Source organism: Rhinolophus sinicus, linkage group LG06, assembly GCF_036562045.2.
Source record: "Rhinolophus sinicus isolate RSC01 linkage group LG06, ASM3656204v1, whole genome shotgun sequence".
Taxonomy (NCBI): Eukaryota; Metazoa; Chordata; class Mammalia; order Chiroptera; family Rhinolophidae; genus Rhinolophus; species Rhinolophus sinicus.
Genome location: NC_133756.1, coordinates 159,475,410 through 159,494,218, shown reverse-complemented (window position 1 = coordinate 159,494,218; position 18,809 = coordinate 159,475,410). Strand labels below are relative to the sequence as shown.

The following is an 18,809-nucleotide window of genomic DNA, read 5'->3' as shown; positions in this document are numbered from 1 at the left end:
CAAGCATCCTGGCCTTTCAGAGCGAGTCCATGAACAGCCCTTTCTTGTGCCGTAGACCCCCACGATTCAACCTACAGCCTGTCCCTGGCGGGGCTCCTGACTGAAAACTGGGAAAGGGACAGCTGGTCATTTGCCCAGAGGAGTCAGAAACCTTGGGGTTGTCTATAAACAGGGGAGTTGGGGAGGGGCTATGCAATGCCAGGCCTACAGCAGGTGCCCTGAAATCTGCGATCCATGAATGGGAGGGGGAAGGCCCATGGGCACTGGATTGGGTGGGGGCTACAGCCCCTCCCGCAGGGCTTGGCCGGGGGGGCTCCTGCCTGGGGGCCCCTGTGGGAGCCCCCCCCAATACAGAGGCAGTAGCAGCAGCAAGTTTAAAGTAGAACTCATCCAGAGGGGCCAGTCAAGTCACCTAGAAACCCAGAAAGAGAGGGAGCTGGTTCTGGGGGAGGAGAGATCAGTCAAGGAGGAGCTGGCCCTGCAGGCCTCTTTGCCCCAGGCTCTCAGACCCCCAAGGGGAGCCCAGTCTGGTACTGACAGTCCTCAAAATCCCCACTATGTTGAACACCAACTCTAACCTAAGGAATCTCTCTCTTTGTCTTTGGCCCAGGCCCTGTGGGGTGTGATTATTATCTCCACTTGAGGCCCAGAGAGGGGAAGGGACTTGCCCAAGGTCACACAGCTTCACAGGAGGATTTCAGTCTTCTGACTTGAAGGCCACCTCGTCCTGCCTTAGCTCCTTGCCCTTGAGGAGAAAAAGAAAGGGAACAGGACTTGTCTTCCTGGTCTCTCGGCAGATCAGCTGAGTCCATACCCCTGAGACCCAGGGACCACCAGGTCTCATTGGGTAGAGCCATGAAGGGTGGAGATTGGCCTCTGCTCCCATAGAACCTAGTCTCTGTGTGCCTCAGTCACCTTGTCCAGAAGCTGGAGGTTGTTGGATACCAGACAACCCTGGCTACAGGCAGCTGGATATCTAAGGAGGGGCTAACAGGCTGTGGGGGCATCAGGGAGGAAGGAGGAAAGGGCAGGGGAGCCAGGGTCTGAGCTGTGGGCCCTAGGCCTTGGACAGGTGTACTTCATAAAAGCACTGGGCAGCAGCTCTTTCAAAAACAGGATGGGAGACTTTTTCCTGGGCCTGAGCCTGAGCCTCTCCCCCCACCTCATGTCTCCGGAGGCCAGAGCAGCCCTCATTAAAGGGCTCCTTCCTCCTCGGACACTTTTTTCCTGGCTTGGTAATGGTAATAGGGTTTCTCAGCAAGCAGTAATGGTGGAAGGAAGGCCGCCTTTCCGGCCTCTACCCTTGATTAAGGGAGCGGTCATGGCCCACAGGACCCTCCCCAGGGTCTGTGCTTCAAGGAGGTGCTGAAAACAGCCTTAGCTGTGCTCTGGTGGAGGCGGGGCTGGGACCCTAGTAGGAGTGGGGCTGGAGAGGACCCCAGCTGGAAGGATGAGGAGCAGCCCTGGCAGCGCAGCACTCCAGTGGGGGAGAGGGGGTGTTCAGGCAGGAAGTCAAGGGCTGGGATGTGGGCATGGAGCACTGAGCTCTAGATCTCCAACCACTGGAGGTCTATAGAATCAGCCCCCTTGAAGAGACTAAAGGCAGGTAAGTGACTTGCCTGAGGCTTCGTACCCTACTGGGCAGAGCCAGGATGTGAACCCAGTTCTTGCACTCCAAGTTCTGTACAGGGCAGCCCAGCCTCCAAGAGGCTGCAGGCCAGCATGGCCTTCTGCACTAATTCTTCTCAAGGTGGGTGGCCATGGGAAGGGACTGCATGGACCACAGAGTCAGCCCCAGGAATCTGGGAGTGCTCTGGGGGGAGCATAGGAGGTAGAGAGAGGGAGAGACAGAAAGAGCATCCAGGTTCCTCCCTATTCTGCCCAGAGAATCCCCAGGGGGTACCCCCCTTAACTTTTGACATGGCAGCAGGCCTTCACACCAGCCCTGAGGGGATATGGGACAGGAAGATTAACATTCTGGGTCACAGCATCTGGGGGGCAGAGCTGGGGCTGGTACCTGTAGGCCTCACTCCCACAGCAAGCTATGGTATATCCCCCCTCTTAACCATGAGCACTTCCAAGTCCCTATTCAATGCTCCGGTTCTGAAAGAGCAGATAAGCCCTGGTGGGGTGAGGTGGGGTGTGGTGGGTAATTTGGACTTGGGTAAATTTCTCTTCCCAACAGGCCAGGCTTAGAGCCAGAGGCCCCTGGTGGAAAGGGTGAGTCCTCTCTAATCTACAAGACAAACAAAGGTCAGCCCTTCCCTAGCCCCCCAGGCTGGGTGAAAGGAGGCTAAGACCAGGAAGAAGGCTGAGGAGGGCAGAAGCATTAGCTCACTCTACCTACCCCAGGCTAAGCCTGGAGAGCCTGCGTCCAACTCAGGCCCCGCAGCAAGAAGCCCACCTCGACCCCCCTCTGCACCTCCCCTCACCTTTGCTAGCAGCCTCTGCCTTGCTGTCTCTTTGCCCCAATTACAGGGTAAGCCTAAAGTCCTGGGTTTGAGTTCGGCTACAGCACCAGCTCTGTGACCCTGGGCTAGTCTCAAACTCTCTCTGAACCCCACGTGCTGCAGAGGGCTTTTCTGGCATCCAGAGAGAGGGTGTCTGTGAAGGGCTGAGACAGAATCACTTACTGCCTCTCAAACCCTGAGACTCTGCTTGGCACTTCAGCGGGTGAGCATGCCATCTGTGGAAGTATCCCAGAGGAGCAGCACAACTTTATTGGGTGGTATCTAAGGGGAGGTAGGGGGATGAATAGAGACTTGTTTCAGGGGCCTGGGTTCACAAGCTGAACTGCATCTCGATCTAGCTGTGTGACTTAATGAACTTCTGTGGTACAGTCATTGAACATTCCATGCATTTTCCTATTTAATCTTCACCACAACCTCAGGAGGAAATAGAGGCTCAAATGAAGCCATTCATTCTTTCATGCAGTCATTTGTTCAAACCAATAGTTATCGAGCACCTATTACTGAATCTCACATAAGGGCTGAGAGTTCAGCAAGAACCAGGTAATTTGCTAGATACATGTGGGTTTGAAGCAGGAGCAGGCCCACTCAACCACAGCATCAGCAATAAACAAAGGCAAGACAGGTCTCTGCACCATGGAGCTCACAGACTAGAAGTGGGAGACAGACAATGAACGAATGAATGAGAAAGCGTATTCAGAGATACAGAAAATCAAATGAGGTTGGGGGAATGAGATGCAGTCTGCTTAAGAGAGGTGGGGCAGGTACTGCGCCTGTCAGAGCTGAAGGACAGAAGGAGCCTCAGGGCCAGGATCTGCGGGAGAGTGAGTGAGGTGCCTTCAAGCTGGAACCGATTGTGTAAAACAGTCTCCAGGAACGCTTATTATGGGTCAGTTATTATTGTCTTTATTGTCATGAGTTCCGGCTCCCCCACTTCCCAGCTCCTTATGCCTGAGCTTCCTCGTTTGTACACACAGACGTTGCGGGGTGCGGAGGGCCGTGTCCCGTGGCGGCCAGCCCTACGAGGGGGCGCCCCAAACAAGTTCTGGCTTCCCGGTCCCGGCTCTGCTGCGGGGGAGGGGCGGCCATGTGGGGCGGGATCCTGCGAACTACATTTCCCATAATTCCGTTCACCGCCGCCACCTTGGCAGGTGGGCGGTGGCTGCCTTGGGTCTGGCCCTTCAGGCCGCCCGGCCGGTTCTGCTCATCCCGATTCTGGGCCTCCACCATGGGGGGCGCGGGATCCCTCAGAGTAGGGCGTCAGGGGAGGTGGGCAACTCCTGCTCGCTTTTTCCACTCCTCCACACTTGGGACCCCGGTCCACGTGTCGGTCCGTGCGGAGAAGCCTGCTCGTCCCCCGCTGGCCAAGGGCCGAAGGACCCAGACGTCAGGGGCTCCCATATTTCCTCGCCGGACACCCACCTTGCACACAGTGCCCACTCCCCTCCCTTTCCAGACGTCCCGTTTTTGCTTCAGTGATGACAGAATACTAGGGTTCCAGCGAAAGAGCAAATCCTGGTACCCAGCGCTTAGAACATCTGAGTTTGGGGCAGGAAAGTTAATAGGGATAGAGGACAGCCAGGCCCAAACCCCTGAAGAGAAGATCCTTCCCTAGTCCCTTCTCGGGGGCGGGGTGGGGGTGAGGAGACTGCAGAAGACTGGCCCTTTAAGGGGGTGTGGTCGGGGGGCGGGGGAAGCCAGCGAGACAGAGAAAGCGGCTTCGGCGGCGGCGGCTCGGGCGGCGGCCGCGGGGGACAAAGGGCGGGCGGATCGGTGGGTAGGGGGCGGGGCGCGGCCAAGTCTGGCCCGGGGGCTCCGCATGCTGCAGCTGCCCCCGGGCGCCCCCGCCGCCGCCCTTGCCGCGGAGCCGCGCGGAGCCGAGCCCACCAGCTAATCCGAGCCAGCGGCCAGCAGCCAGCCGGCGGGCGTCCCGGAGGCGGCGGCGCAGGGAGGGGCCGGACGCGCGCACGTGGCCCCGGCGGCCGCCATGGCGGACAGCGGCCCCGCGGGGGGCGCGGCGTTGGCAGCCCCGGCACCCGGGCCGGGCAGTGGTGGCCCAGGGCCCCGCGTCTACTTTCAGAGTCCCCCTGGGGCTGCAGGTGAGGGCCCGGGAGGCGCGGACGACGAGGGCCCAGTGAGGCGCCAAGGGAAGGTCACGGTCAAGTACGACCGCAAGGAGCTACGGAAGCGCCTCAACCTGGAGGAGTGGATCCTGGAGCAGCTCACTCGCCTCTACGACTGTCAGGTGTGTCCTCCACCCTGCTCCGACACTCTAAAGTCGGTTCCGAGTCAGGCCGCCTGGGAAACCCATCTTGAGCCCGCTTGTCACCTCGAGTCAATGGGCGCTCCGCTTCCGCGCTTTCCCCTCCTATCTATTCCTCGTCCCCAATATACGCTTTCTTGTCTGACTTCAGTCACCCCCGTTTTCTCCGCTGCTTCCCTCATGCCCCCACCCTGGTCAAGCCTGGGGTCCTCTAGAAGCCTCAAAGAGTAGCCTGGGCTTTGGGCAGGAGGCGTGGGGATAGCCTGGGCTGGCAGTGGAAGGAGGTCTACTTAGTGCCTGCTAACCTAGACTGGTTAAAAGACGCTAGCCTAGTTGGTGGGGGGACCATAAAGTGTCTGAGTTATTCTAATGGGCTAGCCTGGAGCTCCATCTTGGCATGGGGACAGGCTAGCCTGCTCTCTGGGTTCTGGTTCTCCACCCCATGACTCCTTCCTTACTCAAATGGTGACTCAGTCCCCGGGGGGCAGGGTGGAGGAGTGGGCTTGCCCTATGCTGCCTACCCTAGCCCAGCCCTGGAATGCAGCTGGCTCTAAACTAGATAGGCGCTTCCTGGGGGGGTATGGAGGGCACCCCTCCCTCAGCAAAGCATGGGCTCTTTGTTTCCCCTTTACCAGTCTTGGGTCCTTCCCACTGACCCCTCACCCTTCATTTCCTCCTCACTCCCAGGAAGCTGTGACAGGTGTTTGGGGGAGGGGAAGGGGTTGTGATGAGCTGGGACAGCTGGCCCCACCTGCTCCGGTTGAAGTGGGGGGCCCGGAAGTTGGGGAGACACATCTGCAGGGTTCCCAGCCCAGGGTCCCCAGCTCTGTCTGGCCCTGTCTGGCACCCAGGGTGCCCAACTGGCAGAGACAGGAAGCTCCCCCCCACCATCGGGCAGTTTGCCTTGGCAGGAGCCTGATCTGTTTTGTTCCTTGGAGCAGCTGCCGCTGTCTGCTGGTCAGAGGGCTGGCTCGTCCTGCAGTAGGGCATGGGCCTCAGCCAGCAAGCCCCTCTCACACCCTCTCTCCCAACTCAGGCCCTTGTCTCTCCCTCCTCCCCCATCCCCACCCCAGGAAGAGGAGATCCCAGAGCTGGAGATCGATGTGGATGAACTCCTGGACATGGAGAGTGATGATACCCGGGCTGCCAGGGTCAAGGTGAGAGAGGGGTTGGAGGGCAGCAGGGTCAGGTCAGGGGAGCTGGGAGTAGAGATCTGCCTGGAGGCACTGCCCCTTGGGGAAGCGAGACACAGGAGCCCTGCCTTCTTTGGTCTGAGTCAGCCAGCTTTGTGAGGCTGGGCCTCAGAGTCTGCCTCCATCAAATGGGGCTAATGGTAACTTGCCTAGCTATGGCATCTCCTCTGCCTCAGGGTGGCCCCAGTCCCTTGGAAGTGGGTATGGGTGAACTCAAGGCCCCGGTTCCTGAGAGCTCACAATTATACTTCCCCCATGTCCCACTAGGAGCTGCTGGTTGACTGTTACAAACCCACTGAGGTAAGTAAGTGGTTTCCCCAGAGGGAGGAATAAAAGCCTAGGCTCCTGTCATCTTGGGATCTGGTCTCCCTAATGTCCTCCCTCCTGTCCAGGCCTTCATCTCTGGCCTGCTGGACAAGATCCGGGGCATGCAGAAGCTGAGCACACCCCAGAAGAAGTAAGGGTCCTCAACCCAGGTGAACGGTGGCTCCCACAGGACAATCGCTGCCCCCTGACCTCGTAGCAACAGCAATACCAGGGGACCCTGCTGCCAGGCCTGGTGCCATGAGCAGGGCTCCCCATACCCCTGGCCCAGGGGCCTCTTCCCTGCCCCCTGTTTTCCATTTTTGGGGTTTTTTATTGTTATTAAACTGATGGGACTTTTTGTGTTTTTATATTGACTCTGCGGCGCGGGCCCTTTAATAAAGCTAGGATATGCCTTTGGTGCAGCTAACAGGCTTGGCTGATCTCTTTTAGGGGGGACACACTGCTCTACAACTGCTACCAGCTCAGCTTCTTCCCAGGTGACCACAGGCCTTCCTGAGGGCCATGTAGCCATGGTGATAGCCCAATGCTGGCTCCCCAGACCAGGAGCTGGAAGTGGCTGGGGAACTGGGGTGGGGGGGGAGGCCGGGTTGCTGTTGGCAGGCAAGAACATTTTTTTCCCTCTGGGCACAGGCCACCATGCCACCCAGGGACTGGCCATCTTGACCCCCAGGCTATTGAGCCTAGAACCCAAAGCTCTAAAGCCGAAACAGAGGGGTGGCTGGGACTATGGTTTCTAAGTCTCTCGGGGCCCACAAACAAACACAGGCTCACATCATGAGCTTTAAGTTTTTTGTTTTGTTTTTTTTAAACAGTCTGGTCCCTGATGGCCTCTCCGCTGCCCCTCCCCAGCTTGGCTACAGTTCTGAACGTCGCTCGATTTTGAGCAGTTCCACCTCGAACACCAGGGTTGCACCACCTGCAGGGGAGAAGTGGGGTCAGAATGAGAACGAGGGCCACAGGGAGATGGGATGGGTGTAAGAGATAGGGGGCAAAAAGGTATATTACCTGGAATCTTTGGCGGGGCTCCCCGCTCTCCATACCCTGTCAAGATGCAAAGAAAGTGAGCTGTGGCTAGGCAAACAGGTTCTGCAGACATCCAGGCCAAAGCCAGGCCTCTGCCCATCTTAAATGAGGCCAGAAATTGAGATGGTATAATGAATGGGAATGGACTGTGAAAGGCCAGGCAGAGGGTGGGTATCAGAGCTGAATGCCCTAAGGGTCTTGTCCTGTCCTCATTGCTGGACACTTCCAGACTTGGAAGAGGTATGAACTGTAATGAATGAATGGGGGGAGACAAATGCAGAGGCTGAACCAGCCTTCACCCTTCCCCAGACATACACCCTGAACCCTATCCTGGCTCAGGAAGGACCTCTTACCCAGCTCTGACGGGATCACCAGCTTCCGCTTTTCCCCCTCACACATCCTGCAGGACAACACATGTTCAGCACATGGCAGCACTCAGGCTCCCTGCCCCCCACCCCATCCCTGGGGCTTGCCTCCCACAGTTCACCTCCTGGACCACAGCTATGGCCCCTTGACTCACCCCAGCAGCCCCTGGTCCCAGCCCTTGATGACCTGGCCCGTGCCCAGGGAGAAGACAAAGGGCTGGTTCTGGGGCAGGCTGCTGTCAAACTCCGTCCCATCTTCCAGCTTCCCCTGTGGGACCATGAGAAGGCCAGTGAGGAGGAGGGTCCACTTTGATAGCCACCCCAGCTGTTCTCCTCATCAAGCTGGCCCCCCACAACATTGGTGACCATTGTCCTAGAAGGGGACAGAGCCTTAGGCAGCTCACAGTATATTGTAACTGCTTGCTGGTGTCAACCTGGGGAATAGTGAAGAGCAGGGTCGAATGATGGAAACTGGCATAGAGGGAAGAGGGAACTTGCCCAAGGTCACCCACCTTGTTGGCAGAGGAAACTGGCTCCCAAGTTCTTTCTGGTCCCCAGAAGCCCCACCCACATCCCAAAGCTCCGCCTCCCTCACCCACCGTGTAGTGCATGTGCAGGACGTCCCCCTTGCGCGATTTGATGGGACAGTGATCTACTCTCTTCTTGACCCCGATCTGCAGCTTCCTTTTGCCCTCGGCCCCCGCGGCCGTGGCCAGGGCGCTCAGGCAGATGGACAGTACTGTCAGGACCCAGTTCAGCCTCATGTCTCTGCGGGGACAGACCCCGACCGACCAATCGACCGGGAGGGTGGGAAGGGCATGGAATACCAGCAGGGAGCGGGAGGATTCCACCCTCACCATACCTTGCCTGCCCCTGGGGAATCCCCTTGTCCCAGGTCACCGCCCCCCACCCCCGGGCTCCGCGGCTACACTTACCAGTCCAGTGAGAAGGGGGCTGGCCCGAGGACCCCAGCAGCGAGGGGAGAGGGTCAGGGGAGGCCACAGCAGCCAGGGCCCCGCCCATTTGCTCACCCCCGGCCCTTCCTTCTCTACTGGTCCCCAGCTTCGTTCAATTCCCACCCGTCCCTTTACGCAAAGTCCAGACCCTATCTGACTGCACAGCAGTTGCCCCGACCCGGCGATCCCACTCACGCCACACCCAGTTGCCTCCCGCCCAGCACACCCACACCTCTGCAGCCGCTGCAGGGGGCCGGCCTCGAGGCACCCACACATCGCCGCTGGGTGGCTCCGGGGAGCCCCGGTCCTCTGGGGATACCCCCCAGGCTGACCCTGTGCCTCCGCCGGGGGCGCCGCCCCAGCTCTGAGCCCTCGGGGGTCTGCGGGGCACCCAGACTGGCCCCGTGTCCGGTGGCCGCCGAGCCCGCTCCACCCACACCACCTCTCCTGGGGGAGTTCTCGGCCTACCACGTCCCCAGGCCCGGCCACCACGGAGACCGCCCCCGCGTGGACGCCCCGGGCCATTACCTGGGCCTACCCCTGCGCTTGGTTCCTTGGCCCCACCCTTTAGAGGGCGTAGTTCCGCCCCTGGCCCTGAAGCCCCACCCTCGATAGAACTAGACCTCTTTTCCTGAACTGTACCCACGCCACTCACCGGCTGAAAACCCGCCCCCAGCGCCTGCGCCCCGTCCCCTTTGGTCTCCAAATCCGAGGCTCCGCCTTCCGCCTGTTCCAGCTCCTCCTCCAAGGACCAGACTCCGTCCCCCACCAGTCCAAGCTCCGCCTCCAGCCCTAGAGCCCCGCCTTCCACTGGTACCAGCTCAGAGGTCCCACCCGTGTCTATTCCACGTCCCGCCCCAAGTCCCGGGGCTCCGCCCCGTGCGGCATGAGAACCCTCCCCCTGCGGCATCCCCAGACAGCTCCGACCCCAACCCCCAATTTCCTTGTAACCTATACCTGGTTGACACCCGGCGCCCCGGCCTGATCCAGCCTGCCCCCTTACACCCCGGCTCCCCCCAGCCCGGGCTGTGGCCCCCGCTCACCTCCTCACCGCGCCCCCGGAGTCAACCCAGTCGTGCTGCAGCCTCTGCGCAGGCGCGTCATCGTCGCTACCAGGCCGGGCCACGCCGCCCGCCCTTATTGGACGGTGCAAAAGCCGCGGCCACACGCCCGCTGGGGCAGCTTCTTCTCTAGCTCCGCCCCGGCGACACCACGTGACTTCCGTCACTTCCTGTAGAGCGGTGGTCGGTAAGGTTAGGTGAAAGTGACTTCCGAAAGGGCCGAAGGCACTTCCGGTTGAGGTGAAATTAAGGTCAGGCGGGCGCGGAGGGGGTCTTGAGACGCCATTTTATGTCACCCCCCCAGCGCTTCTGTTTGCCCCCGCTGTTTTCAGGATCCACAACCCTGAGTTGCTATGGAAAGAGCCAGGGCTTCAGAGTGAGACGAGTTTGAATTCAGGGTCTGCCTCTCATTGATTGGCTCTGTGACCTAGTGTAAGTTCCTTCTCCTGGTAGGATATGGCGTCCCCGTAACGCGGACTTGATAACACCCACCTTGCAGGGTCCCCGTAGGATTGCGGCGGTGATCTGCACCACCGGGCCCTGGCCCACAGCGAAAGCTCTTCCCTTTTCTCTCCCCCAGCATCCAGGCCTACCTTTACTTGCCGCACACAGACCACTGAGTCAGACTAATGGTTGGCCTGGCTGGGCCAGGTCCCCAACCAGACTTACTTTGAGGCGCCCCAGCACGCAGCAGGGCCCAGTAAACATGTCAATTGAAGTAATGAACCTGCCATTGGGAGTTAGTTAAACCTGAGTTGTGTTAGGGAGACAGCTGATTTGGTCAAATCCCCAGGTCAGTCAGCCTTTCTGAGACTATTTCCTCAATTGAAAAAGGAAGATAGTCACAGCACTGACCTCAGAATTGAGGACTGAGCAAGGAGGGGCATATGAAGCATCGCGCATTTCCAGTGGGTCTATGTGGAAGATGGTAGCCCTAGGTCCCTAACCCTCATCTGTCTCACTAATCGGGCTATGGCATTTTCACTGATAGTATGGTTGTCATGATATGAAAATATTAATCACTCAGGAATTCTCTCTTCTGGTTTAACCCCACTTTGGCCTTGGGCCTAGCAAGATCACTACCACATCTTCTAATCTAACACTGCAGAAGCCTCCATGAGGTTGGCTGCTTTGGGTTAACCTCTGTCCCTGAGTATCCTGCCTCGGCAGGGCAAAGCCATTGTGTCCAGAGCTGGCCTATGGAACACCCCCCACCACTCAGCCCTAGGGGCACTGGTGTCTGCAGGCAGAAGGCTGGGCACTGAGCTTGGGCTGGGTCAAAGGTCAGGAGGGTCCCAAGCAGGAGCTGATGAGGGGCACCCAGGGTCAAAGGGAGGTGAAGGTGGAGAAGGCTGTGTGGCTGGGGTGAGGGGAGCCTGTCTCCCAAACCAAGCCCACCCAGCCACAGACCTTTGGTTCTTCTCATTCAGGGAGATGGGCGTGGAGACAGGCCAGGTGCATGGCTTTAGAGTTAAGCTACAGGGAGGAAAAGCAGCAAACGCAGAGTGCTATCCAGCAGGGAAGACGGGTTCTTTTCTATTATGTGAAAACACACTCCAACTTGCCTGAAGCCCAAGGGCCCAGACTACAGCAATCATCCGTTCCCTCCATGTGCACATGTGGAAACCTGAGGCTCAGAAAGAGAGGGCAGTGACACCCAAAGTCTAGCAGATCTGGGTCCTGGTCTTAAGCTCACCAGCCATAACAGGCCATCGCCTTCCAGAAAGAAACCCTTGTGATAAGCAGGAGGACAGCAACTCCCCAGGGGCTGACATTAACATGAATGTGAAGAATACATGATTCTGGCTCTGTCTGACCTGATGTGAGACCTTGGGCCTCATTTCCCTGCATCTACACAACGAATGGAGTAAGAAGCTCTGGGTCTAGGAGGCAGTGTGATGCAGACATTCATGCCTAAATCAGCCAGCCTGGACAATGACAAACAGGGACACAGGCAGGGACAGCTCCTTCCATCTCTTTTATCAGGGTTGGGGGGTCACAGTTGTCACACCGAGGCCCAACTCCCATTATTTGCAGAGGATCAGGGTCTTCTTAGTGAGGGGAGGGAGGGGCCAGTCGTAAGATGCTCAATCGCACAGGGTGGTTAAACAATGAGACAGGACCCCGTTCTCTCCCAAGTTGGTATGCGACCCTTCTTGCTGCCTGCAAGTCTCCTCATCCAACTCTGCCCACCCTGTTGGATGGCAGCCTTGCAGAGACAAGGGATGGCCAGAAAGCCCTGAGAAGCCCAGGTCCTGGAGCAGCTTCCGCCTGGGCTGAGGTCTTGAGGGGCTGGGATGCTCTCGCCAGGCTGCCCTCTAGTCCCCCTCTGGGGTGTGGCCTATGAGGCAAGTGGACCTGCTGAGTCTGAAAAGCAATGTGTCACCTTCGCAGCTTCCGGCACCTAAGGAGGGGAGGAGGAAGGGGGTCTGGTTATGCTGCCACAGCTCAGCACCTGCTCCTCTGGACTCACCCCCTTGTTACCTTCTGTGAACCCCATTCTCTCCTAATACTCCTGGGAAGCCCCAACTGGCCCACGTGATGCACCCAAGGCCTCGCTGTGGAAGGGAGGGGTGGTGAGAAGCCCTTGGATAACAGTGGACAGGGTTACACTATGTCCCCTAGCCTCTCAGAGCCCACAAGGTAGGACAAATGTCTACCACAGGGGCTTCTCGGAAGGCCCAGAGCTTTACAAATTGGAAAGTTGTCTCTCTTGTTTCTACTCCAGGCACATGTCACCTCCTCCAGGACATCTCTGACCTCGTAAAGACGATGTCAAGTGCCCTGTACCATAGGCCTCAATAGCCTCTGCCAGCATCATGTGTCCCTGTGTCTGACTTCCGCATTTGATAGAATGTGCACCTTGTTTATGCCGATCCCAGTGCCCGCAGACACTTGGTAAATATTTGTTCAACACATTCAACAGTTTCCCCTACCCTGGCTCTTCTCCCACTGGTAGACTCACCCTGGACATGCTCCAGGACTTGCTGCCTTCCCAAACAACTGCCATCCCACAACTGCTCACCTGCAGGTGTCTGGGTTGAGCTCTAAGCCCCGCCCTTGGCAACGGAGGAAGCTGCGGCGTCTGCAGCGGCAGCGGCAGGTCCTGGGGTCAGGGCGCTGGCGGCGCTGGGTGCAGCGTGGGCAGAGGGGCCTGGGGCTGGAGTGGGATGAGTGATGTCAGCTGGGGAGGGTGCTCCGGGGGAAGAGTCCCAGCCCGGAACAGAGCGGGGCTGGGGACGGTGGTGGGGAGTGGCAGCCCTAGGAGGAGAAGCAACATGTCTGGGGCGGGAAGTAAGTCTTCCCGGGAAGGAGCTGAGGTCAGGTCAGAGCATACAGACTGGAGAGCAAAGGAAAAATGCAGAGGGGGGCACAAGTGGGAGGACAAAGGGGAGGGGACCACACCTGACACACTCATACAGCCCCCACCCCACCCACAGCTTACATCCTGGGCACTGGGCCGGGTCTCCAACCCCACCTCAGCAGGAGGCCAAGAGACTCACCTGTCCGGCTTCACAGCACTCTCCTTTTTTTTTGGTCTGAAAAGTAAGAGAGACCGACAGAGACAAAGAGGAGGAGGATCAGGAAAGCCCAACATCCTACTTTGTTGCCCCAGATCCCAGGCCTACTCCGGCTCCACCCTCAAAATCCTGGTCCCCACTGCGGTGTCCCACCATGCCCAGCACCCCCAAAGCCTGGTCTCTGCGAGCTCAGACGTGGGGCCTGGCTGGCACCTGCATTCACACTGGCTGTGTTCTTCCAGGGACATTTCCCCCAGCTGACTGCTTGGGTACCGGATCATAAGGATCTGTGCTCGGAAGAATGGAGAGAAACAATGAGAGAGAGAGAGGGGAAGAGAAGGGGACACTCCATGGGCTGGACGGAGGACAGCTCGCCCACCAGCCAGAGCCCTGGCCATCACCCCCTCAGCCCCCAGAGCGCCAGCATCCGTCCACCCCAGCCAGGCATGCACGACTTGCCCCAGTACCTGCATTCGGACTTGGTGCTGCCCAGTAGGCACGCACTCTAGGCCGTCGTCAGGGCAGCAGCCACCGCAGCGCTGCACAGTTACACAGCTGGGCACCAGTTGCTTGGCTACGGTGCCCATGAGCTCCACAGTCAAGGGCACCACCACCTCTCGCGGCTGGCAGGTGGCACGAGCATACACATCTATCCATGACACCACTGGGGACACATGTATAAGGGTTAAGTCCCCACTGGGTGTCCTGCAGCAGTTCCCTGGCTCCCCTACCCCTGTGCCCAGCAGCTGTTTGCCTTAGTTCCTGTGTCACAGCCACCCTCCACTAGCCCCACCTTCTGCCCTCCCATCCTGCCTTCCCCTACCCTCTTCATCCAGAACCCAGGAACCCCACTGCCTCAATTTCCACTTCTGTGAAATGGGCAGATTATTAACACGTTGTGTACGGCGGGGTTTAAATCCCTCGTGAAGATTCTCGTGATCTGTACGCAACGTGTTAAGAGTTTGCATCTTACAGAGCAGTTGTGGTTACACAAGATGATGGACACACAACAAACCTTCTCAGTGCTGGCTAGAGAAGTTATTGTTACTATTACCTTTCTTCTGGTGGCCAGGGACATCAGGCTGGGAGACAGGAACCTGTAGGAGAGAAGAGAGCTGGACCCAAGGTGCACTCTAGTTAGGGCTAACCCTGTCACTATTCCCAAGGCTCTGTCTACCCTTGCAGTCAGGTTTCAACTCCTCTCTGACATTTTTCCAGATTGCTCTATTTCTGGGTCCACTCTAGCTTTACCTGTCCTCTCCTGGCCACCAGGGACCTGTCCCTGGCCACGACCCTCCAGCTGCGCTCTATTGGCGGCATGGAATCTCTAAGCCTGGGGACCAGGCTTGTTCCAGTGGCCACAGGTCAGAAAGGGGCACAGTGGGAGCCGAACTAGGTCCTTCGGGTACTCAGGAGGCTCCGCCCCTGGCTGCGCCCAAGGGATGGGGTGGGGCGGGGGAGTGGCCCCGGGACTGGGTTGGCGGGCCAGTGGGGAGGGACATCTCCCGGGGGATGCCCTGCTCGGACTCCTGCAACACCACCGTCCGTGGTCCGACCCGCAGATCCCCTCCGCGGAGGCCTCTCAGCGCCTCCCCACTTCCGCCAACCTTGAGAGAGGGCACGGCAGGCGGGCGGGATGTCGGGGACGCACGTACCTGGGCGGGGGCCAGCTGCAGGAGCGCGGCGAGCAGCAGGCGGCGGAGCAGGGGGCTCATGGTGCCCGCGGGGGCCGCGCGCCGGGGGCGCCCGCATCGCCCTAGCCCGGCGGCGCCGGGGGCGGTGGCAGCCAGAGCCCCATGGCGCGGGCCCGGGCGCGGCGGTCGGGGCCGGGCGCGGGGGCGGCTTCTCCGCGGCCCCTCCCGAGCCCTGGGCGCAGGCAGCGCAGCGCAGCGGCGGCGGCCGGAGGAGCCGGGCGGCCGGTGGCGGCGGCGGCGAGCGGCGGGCGGTGGAGGCAGCGGGGACGGCGGGGGCGGCAGGGGGCCGGGCCCGGGCTGGCGGGCGGGCGGCTCATGTGACCCAGACACGCGCTCCCCACCGGGCCGTGGGGCAGAGGCGGGGCGGGGGCCGGGGGGGGGCGAGGCCGCCGGCGGGCCCGCCCCCTCCACACACCCCCTCCCTCCGCAGCAGGGGAAAGGGGACGCACCGCCCAGGGGGCCGGGCTCCTGGGTCGCCGCCGCCAGAACCCGGAGGGCGGGGCGCTGTCCCACGGGGAGGCCGGGGGTTGGGGGGAGGGGGGTAAGGGGGTGCTGGGACTGAAGGAGGGAGGCGGACACGAGCGCAGAGAACCACTTTATTGCATGCAATTTGGGGAGTGGAGAGTTCCGGCCCCATCAGCAGGCCCCATCCAGGTGAGCTGCTCACGGGCTGGTGCCTGGGGGCACTATCCCTGGGCCTGGGGGAGGCCCGGGTGGTGGCTGCAGCTGCTGCCTCTGCTGTTGCTCCTGCTGGAGCCTGGCTCTGTTGGCCCTGCAGGAGAGAGCACCGGGGTGGCTGGGACAGGGATCCTGGAGGGTGGTGCCGGGGCAGTGAAGACAGGGCAGGGTAGAGCTGGGACAGACCTGGCCCGGGCCCGTGTGTCATTGTAGATGGCTGTGATGATCCGATCCTTTTCATCCATGAAGCTACGATGCATCTGCTCCAGCTTCCTGCATGGGGGTTACAATTAACCCTGGGTCCCCCAAACCCTGCTGTCCCCCAAGTCTCGCCCCCTGCACCCTACTCTAGGGTCTCACAGCTTTACATCTGCAAGGACCTCAGCCTAACTGCCTGTGCTAGGCGGGGAGAGGGACACATAGAGGCCAGGCTTGTCGAGGGTCCAATGGCGACCCAAATCCCCAGCTGTCCTGCTGATAGTAGTGACAACAGCACTGAACATCAGGGTGGTCCTCGCAGATTTGAAAGGGTTGTACACACAACTCCATCACTGAACTAGGCAGGCTGCTAGCAGTGGGCATTGCACTGACTGCCTTTAAGTATCTTTGCTGTAGAACCTCTGTTATGACATGCATGAGAGAGGGGCGGGGTGACAGTTGGCTGCCAAACAAGTGAAGACAGTTGCTGGTGAGGCCTTGTTACAATGCATTTCTTTCTTTTGCATGATTTTGGTTGGCTCTGCCACTCCATGGCAGCCAGCACCAAAGATTTACTTTCAAATTATTAAAAAAAAACCTGAAAATGACATTAGCCCTTAGTGCAGGGCTGTCTTTGCTAAGTGAGAAAATGCTCTGGAGATGTATTTCATGCAATTCTTAGCTGGAGAGACACAAATGCAGGCGACAGGGGTGGTGGGATGGCTGGCTGACCACACTGGGCTTTACCCCCCTGCCCTTTCCCCCCAGCAGGGATGTACCTGAAGGCAGCATAGTGCAGGCCCATGCCTGCCAGCATGATCAGGAGGCAGTACCCCATCACCCGCTGGTTGTGTCTGTGCTGCTGCTGCCTCGATTCTGGTCCCTGAGGCCTCACGCCATGAAACTGGGCCCAGTATTGTGCATTGGGGTCTGTCCAGGAGCTGCTGGGAGGGAGAAGGGACAGTGTGGGGATGAAGCTCCCTAAAAGACTTGGTGGGGGGCAAGCCAGCAGCAAGATACAGTACCTGTGTGTTTGATGAGCAGACCTGGGATGGGCTGTGGTTCCTGGAGACTTTGGGGGAGTTGCCCAGCGGAGCTGGTGGTCGTAGTTGCGGCGACTCTGTTCCCGGCTAAGCACTTGATACGCTTCACTCAGCTCCACAAAGCGGCTGTGCAGGGCCGGGTTCCCAGGGTCCCGGTCAGGGTGCAGCTGGGGTGGGGCAGGACTCCCCTCATCTCCTTTCCCATGTCTCTTCCCAGGACCCATCTTGATAATGGCCACCCACAAGGGCTCAAATCATTCCCAGAGGCCCTGTCTGGGCAACGACCCTCACCCTCGGGCCAGCCACCCCTCTGAAGGGGTGGCTTCTTGGCTCTCACTGTTGCGCTGGTCCATGCTTTCTCAAGAGCAGACAGGTCAAGAGAACCAAGCCCAGCCCATCAGACAGCACACCCCTGGCTTTCCTCCGGCCAGGCCAGACATCTGCTCTTGGGGTCCTCCCCCTCCATATGCGTGCTGACGGAATGTGGCACCAGCTAGAGTGAACCACTCAGCTCCATTCCTGGGAATTTGGAGTGCATCCCGTCTGGCTCAGACTTCCCCTCCCACTTCCCTTCCTAGGACCACTGGTACCTCTTTGGACTTGGAGAAGAAAGCTCGTTTAATTTGTTCAGGGCTGGCACCAGGATGCACCCCCAACAGTTCATAGTAGTTACTGGGGCCAGACCTGTGGAGAGAGGCTGGAACTTGCAGGCACTAAGGAAACAGAGGATACCCCTCCCCTACCCTTCCTAGCCCCCCTGGGCTACACCCTTCAACTCAGCAACCAGTAGCTGAGGGGACTGAGGCAGGTACCAAGGGAGATCTATCTCCAAATCATCCCTCCTTTCGGAGTGTTTTGGGAATGGTGCAGATCAGAACATCTCAAAGTGTAGTCCTCATCAGATTCCTTGTGTCAGAAACACCTAAAAAGCTTGTTTAAAAAAACAGATTCCTGAGTCCCACCTCATAGCTGCAGCTCAGAAGCTCCAGAGCAGGGCCCAGGAATCTGCATTTTTGTAAGGGCCACGCCACCCCGTGAGTTATGCACAGTGATGTTGGACAACCACAGGAGTTGTGGAAAACGCACTGGGTTTGGCTTGGGCTCAAACTCCAGGTTTGCCACTTAACTCACTGTATAACCTTGGTGGCTGTCCCTTCATCTCTGATCCTGTCCTCAGCAGTGAAGGTGAAGTTTACCTGAGACAAGCCTGTAAGGCACCTGACACAGAATAGAGAGATCACAACTACCTCGTACCTAGGGCAGGGCCTAGAGCTGTGCAGGCCCTCAACAAAAACCCGCTGAACTACAGGGCCGACACCGGGCCCCCAAAGACCGAACTCACCGCTGCCGGGTGGCCTCTGCGAAGAGCCGGGTGGGAGGGCTGCGGGGCCACAGCCGGCATAGGCGCAGGGGCAGCATGGCGGCAGGCGGGCAGCTGGTGAAAGGCCACAAAGAATGCATTGGGACCAAACTTCAAGCACTCCGGGGGCAGAGTGAAGGGACCATTTACTTGCGGAGGAAAATTGAAGCAGGCCCAGGGGACCGAGGGGCAGGTGGGGCCTCCTTGCTCAAGACCAGACCCCAGTGTCTTAGACCTGTCCTACCCCTGACCCAGGCCCTTCTTCACACTGGCGTCTGTGTCTGGACACCCAGGCCCCGGCCCGGGGACCCCCTGCCCCACTCTGGGAGCTGGGGGTGGCGGGCAAAGGAGGAGCCACACCAAGCCCCGCCCCCGCTCACTCACGGACCCCGCGGTTGCCACCATTTCCTACGCCGACTCAGATCCACCCGCACATTCTCATTGGCTTAGAAACTCAGGCCACGCCCACCCAGCCGGAAAGTGCGATGAGGGCCCTGCCCGTAGCTCATTGGCTTTTGACGCCTCGGGCCCGCCCACTGAGGCCGAGTCTTTTCGTTGCGCTGTAAGGCGCGCTTGTCCACCGGGTAAGCTGGCGGCCCCGAGGCTGGCTTTCAGTGAGGTTTATGGAGCAGCTGCCGTCGCTCTGTCCCGCGAACATG

The 18,809-nt window shown here is 59.4% G+C and overlaps 4 protein-coding genes across 24 annotated transcripts; 1 reads left to right on the top strand and 3 right to left on the bottom strand.

Moving 5' to 3' along the window:
- Positions 1 to 4,164: 4,164 nt before the first annotated feature.
- On the top strand, positions 4,165 to 6,588 carry PPP1R14B (protein phosphatase 1 regulatory inhibitor subunit 14B). Its single transcript, XM_019717841.2, is given in 6 exon segments — positions 4,165 to 4,324; positions 4,327 to 4,430; positions 4,432 to 4,713; positions 5,805 to 5,888; positions 6,192 to 6,224; positions 6,317 to 6,588. Coding segments are annotated over 6 exon segments (609 nt in total). The 5' UTR covers positions 4,165 to 4,287; the 3' UTR covers positions 6,386 to 6,588.
- Positions 6,589 to 7,026: 438 nt separating this feature from the next.
- Positions 7,027 to 9,813, bottom strand: FKBP2 (FKBP prolyl isomerase 2). 5 transcript variants are annotated; one of them, XM_019717904.2, is made up of 7 exons: positions 9,639 to 9,759; positions 8,575 to 8,593; positions 8,239 to 8,407; positions 7,795 to 7,907; positions 7,628 to 7,674; positions 7,257 to 7,292; positions 7,027 to 7,167 (listed from the first exon to the last, which is right to left on the bottom strand). In XM_019717904.2, the coding sequence occupies exons 3-7, from the start codon at positions 8,401 to 8,403 to the stop codon at positions 7,106 to 7,108; spliced, it is 423 nt and encodes a 140-aa protein (XP_019573463.1). In that variant the 5' UTR covers positions 8,404 to 8,407; positions 8,575 to 8,593; positions 9,639 to 9,759; the 3' UTR covers positions 7,027 to 7,105. The 5 variants fall into 5 exon arrangements, with proteins under 5 accessions (XP_019573463.1, XP_019573466.1, XP_019573464.1 ...); XM_019717907.2 differs by lacking the exon at positions 8,575 to 8,593 and having other exon boundaries at positions 9,639 to 9,813; XM_019717905.2 differs by lacking the exons at positions 8,575 to 8,593; positions 9,639 to 9,759 and adding an exon at positions 9,124 to 9,232.
- Positions 9,814 to 11,615: 1,802 nt separating this feature from the next.
- On the bottom strand, positions 11,616 to 15,184 carry VEGFB (vascular endothelial growth factor B). 4 transcript variants are annotated; one of them, XM_019717901.2, is made up of 7 exons: positions 14,833 to 15,184; positions 14,232 to 14,274; positions 13,645 to 13,841; positions 13,391 to 13,464; positions 13,160 to 13,195; positions 12,682 to 12,816; positions 11,616 to 12,060 (listed from the first exon to the last, which is right to left on the bottom strand). In XM_019717901.2, exons 1-7 carry the CDS (start codon positions 14,890 to 14,892, stop codon positions 12,039 to 12,041), a joined length of 567 nt encoding a protein of 188 aa, XP_019573460.1. In that variant the 5' UTR covers positions 14,893 to 15,184; the 3' UTR covers positions 11,616 to 12,038. The 4 variants fall into 4 exon arrangements, with proteins under 4 accessions (XP_019573460.1, XP_019573458.1, XP_019573459.2 ...); XM_019717899.2 differs by having other exon boundaries at positions 12,682 to 12,917; positions 14,833 to 15,182; XM_019717900.2 differs by lacking the exon at positions 14,833 to 15,184 and adding an exon at positions 14,429 to 14,767.
- Positions 15,185 to 15,454: 270 nt separating this feature from the next.
- On the bottom strand, positions 15,455 to 18,741 carry DNAJC4 (DnaJ heat shock protein family (Hsp40) member C4). Of its 14 annotated transcripts, none has more exons than XM_074336543.1 (8): positions 18,539 to 18,738; positions 18,133 to 18,225; positions 17,922 to 18,008; positions 17,381 to 17,474; positions 16,773 to 16,957; positions 16,527 to 16,691; positions 15,736 to 15,818; positions 15,455 to 15,643 (listed from the first exon to the last, which is right to left on the bottom strand). In XM_074336543.1, exons 1-8 carry the CDS (start codon positions 18,553 to 18,555, stop codon positions 15,558 to 15,560), a joined length of 810 nt encoding a protein of 269 aa, XP_074192644.1. In that variant the 5' UTR covers positions 18,556 to 18,738; the 3' UTR covers positions 15,455 to 15,557. The 14 variants fall into 14 exon arrangements, with proteins under 14 accessions (XP_074192644.1, XP_019573441.2, XP_019573445.1 ...); XM_019717882.2 differs by having other exon boundaries at positions 15,736 to 15,822; positions 16,773 to 16,916; positions 17,987 to 18,008; positions 18,535 to 18,732; XM_019717886.2 differs by having other exon boundaries at positions 15,736 to 15,822; positions 16,773 to 16,916; positions 17,987 to 18,008; positions 18,539 to 18,729.
- Positions 18,742 to 18,809: the final 68 nt, after the last annotated feature.

Bases quoted from the DNA above. Each gene is read 5' to 3' on its own strand.
- FKBP2 (XM_019717903.2), bottom strand. From the start codon at position 9,120: ATGGCCCGGGGCGTCCACGCGGGGGCGGTCTCCGTGGTGGCCGGGCCT. The intron at 7,675-7,794 runs GTGAGTCAAGGG...GTTGTCCTGCAG, and splicing joins TGGGACCAGGGGCTGCTGGG to GATGTGTGAGGGGGAAAAGC. The intron at 7,293-7,627 runs GTAAGAGGTCCT...GCATCTTGACAG, and splicing joins GGTGATCCCGTCAGAGCTGG to GGTATGGAGAGCGGGGAGCC.
- VEGFB (XM_019717898.2), bottom strand. From the start codon at position 14,497: ATGCCGCCAATAGAGCGCAGCTGGAGGGTCGTGGCCAGGGACAGGTCC. The intron at 14,275-14,428 runs GTAAAGCTAGAG...TCTCTCCTACAG, and splicing joins TGGTGGCCAGGAGAGGACAG to GTTCCTGTCTCCCAGCCTGA. The intron at 13,196-13,390 runs GTGCCAGCCAGG...CTTACTTTTCAG, and splicing joins CACAGCCAGTGTGAATGCAG to ACCAAAAAAAAAGGAGAGTG.
- DNAJC4 (XM_074336541.1), bottom strand. The intron at 15,823-16,526 runs GTACATCCCTGC...ACCCCCATGCAG, and splicing joins CTGCACTATGCTGCCTTCAG to GAAGCTGGAGCAGATGCATC. The intron at 15,644-15,735 runs GTCTGTCCCAGC...TCTCTCCTGCAG, and splicing joins GACACACGGGCCCGGGCCAG to GGCCAACAGAGCCAGGCTCC.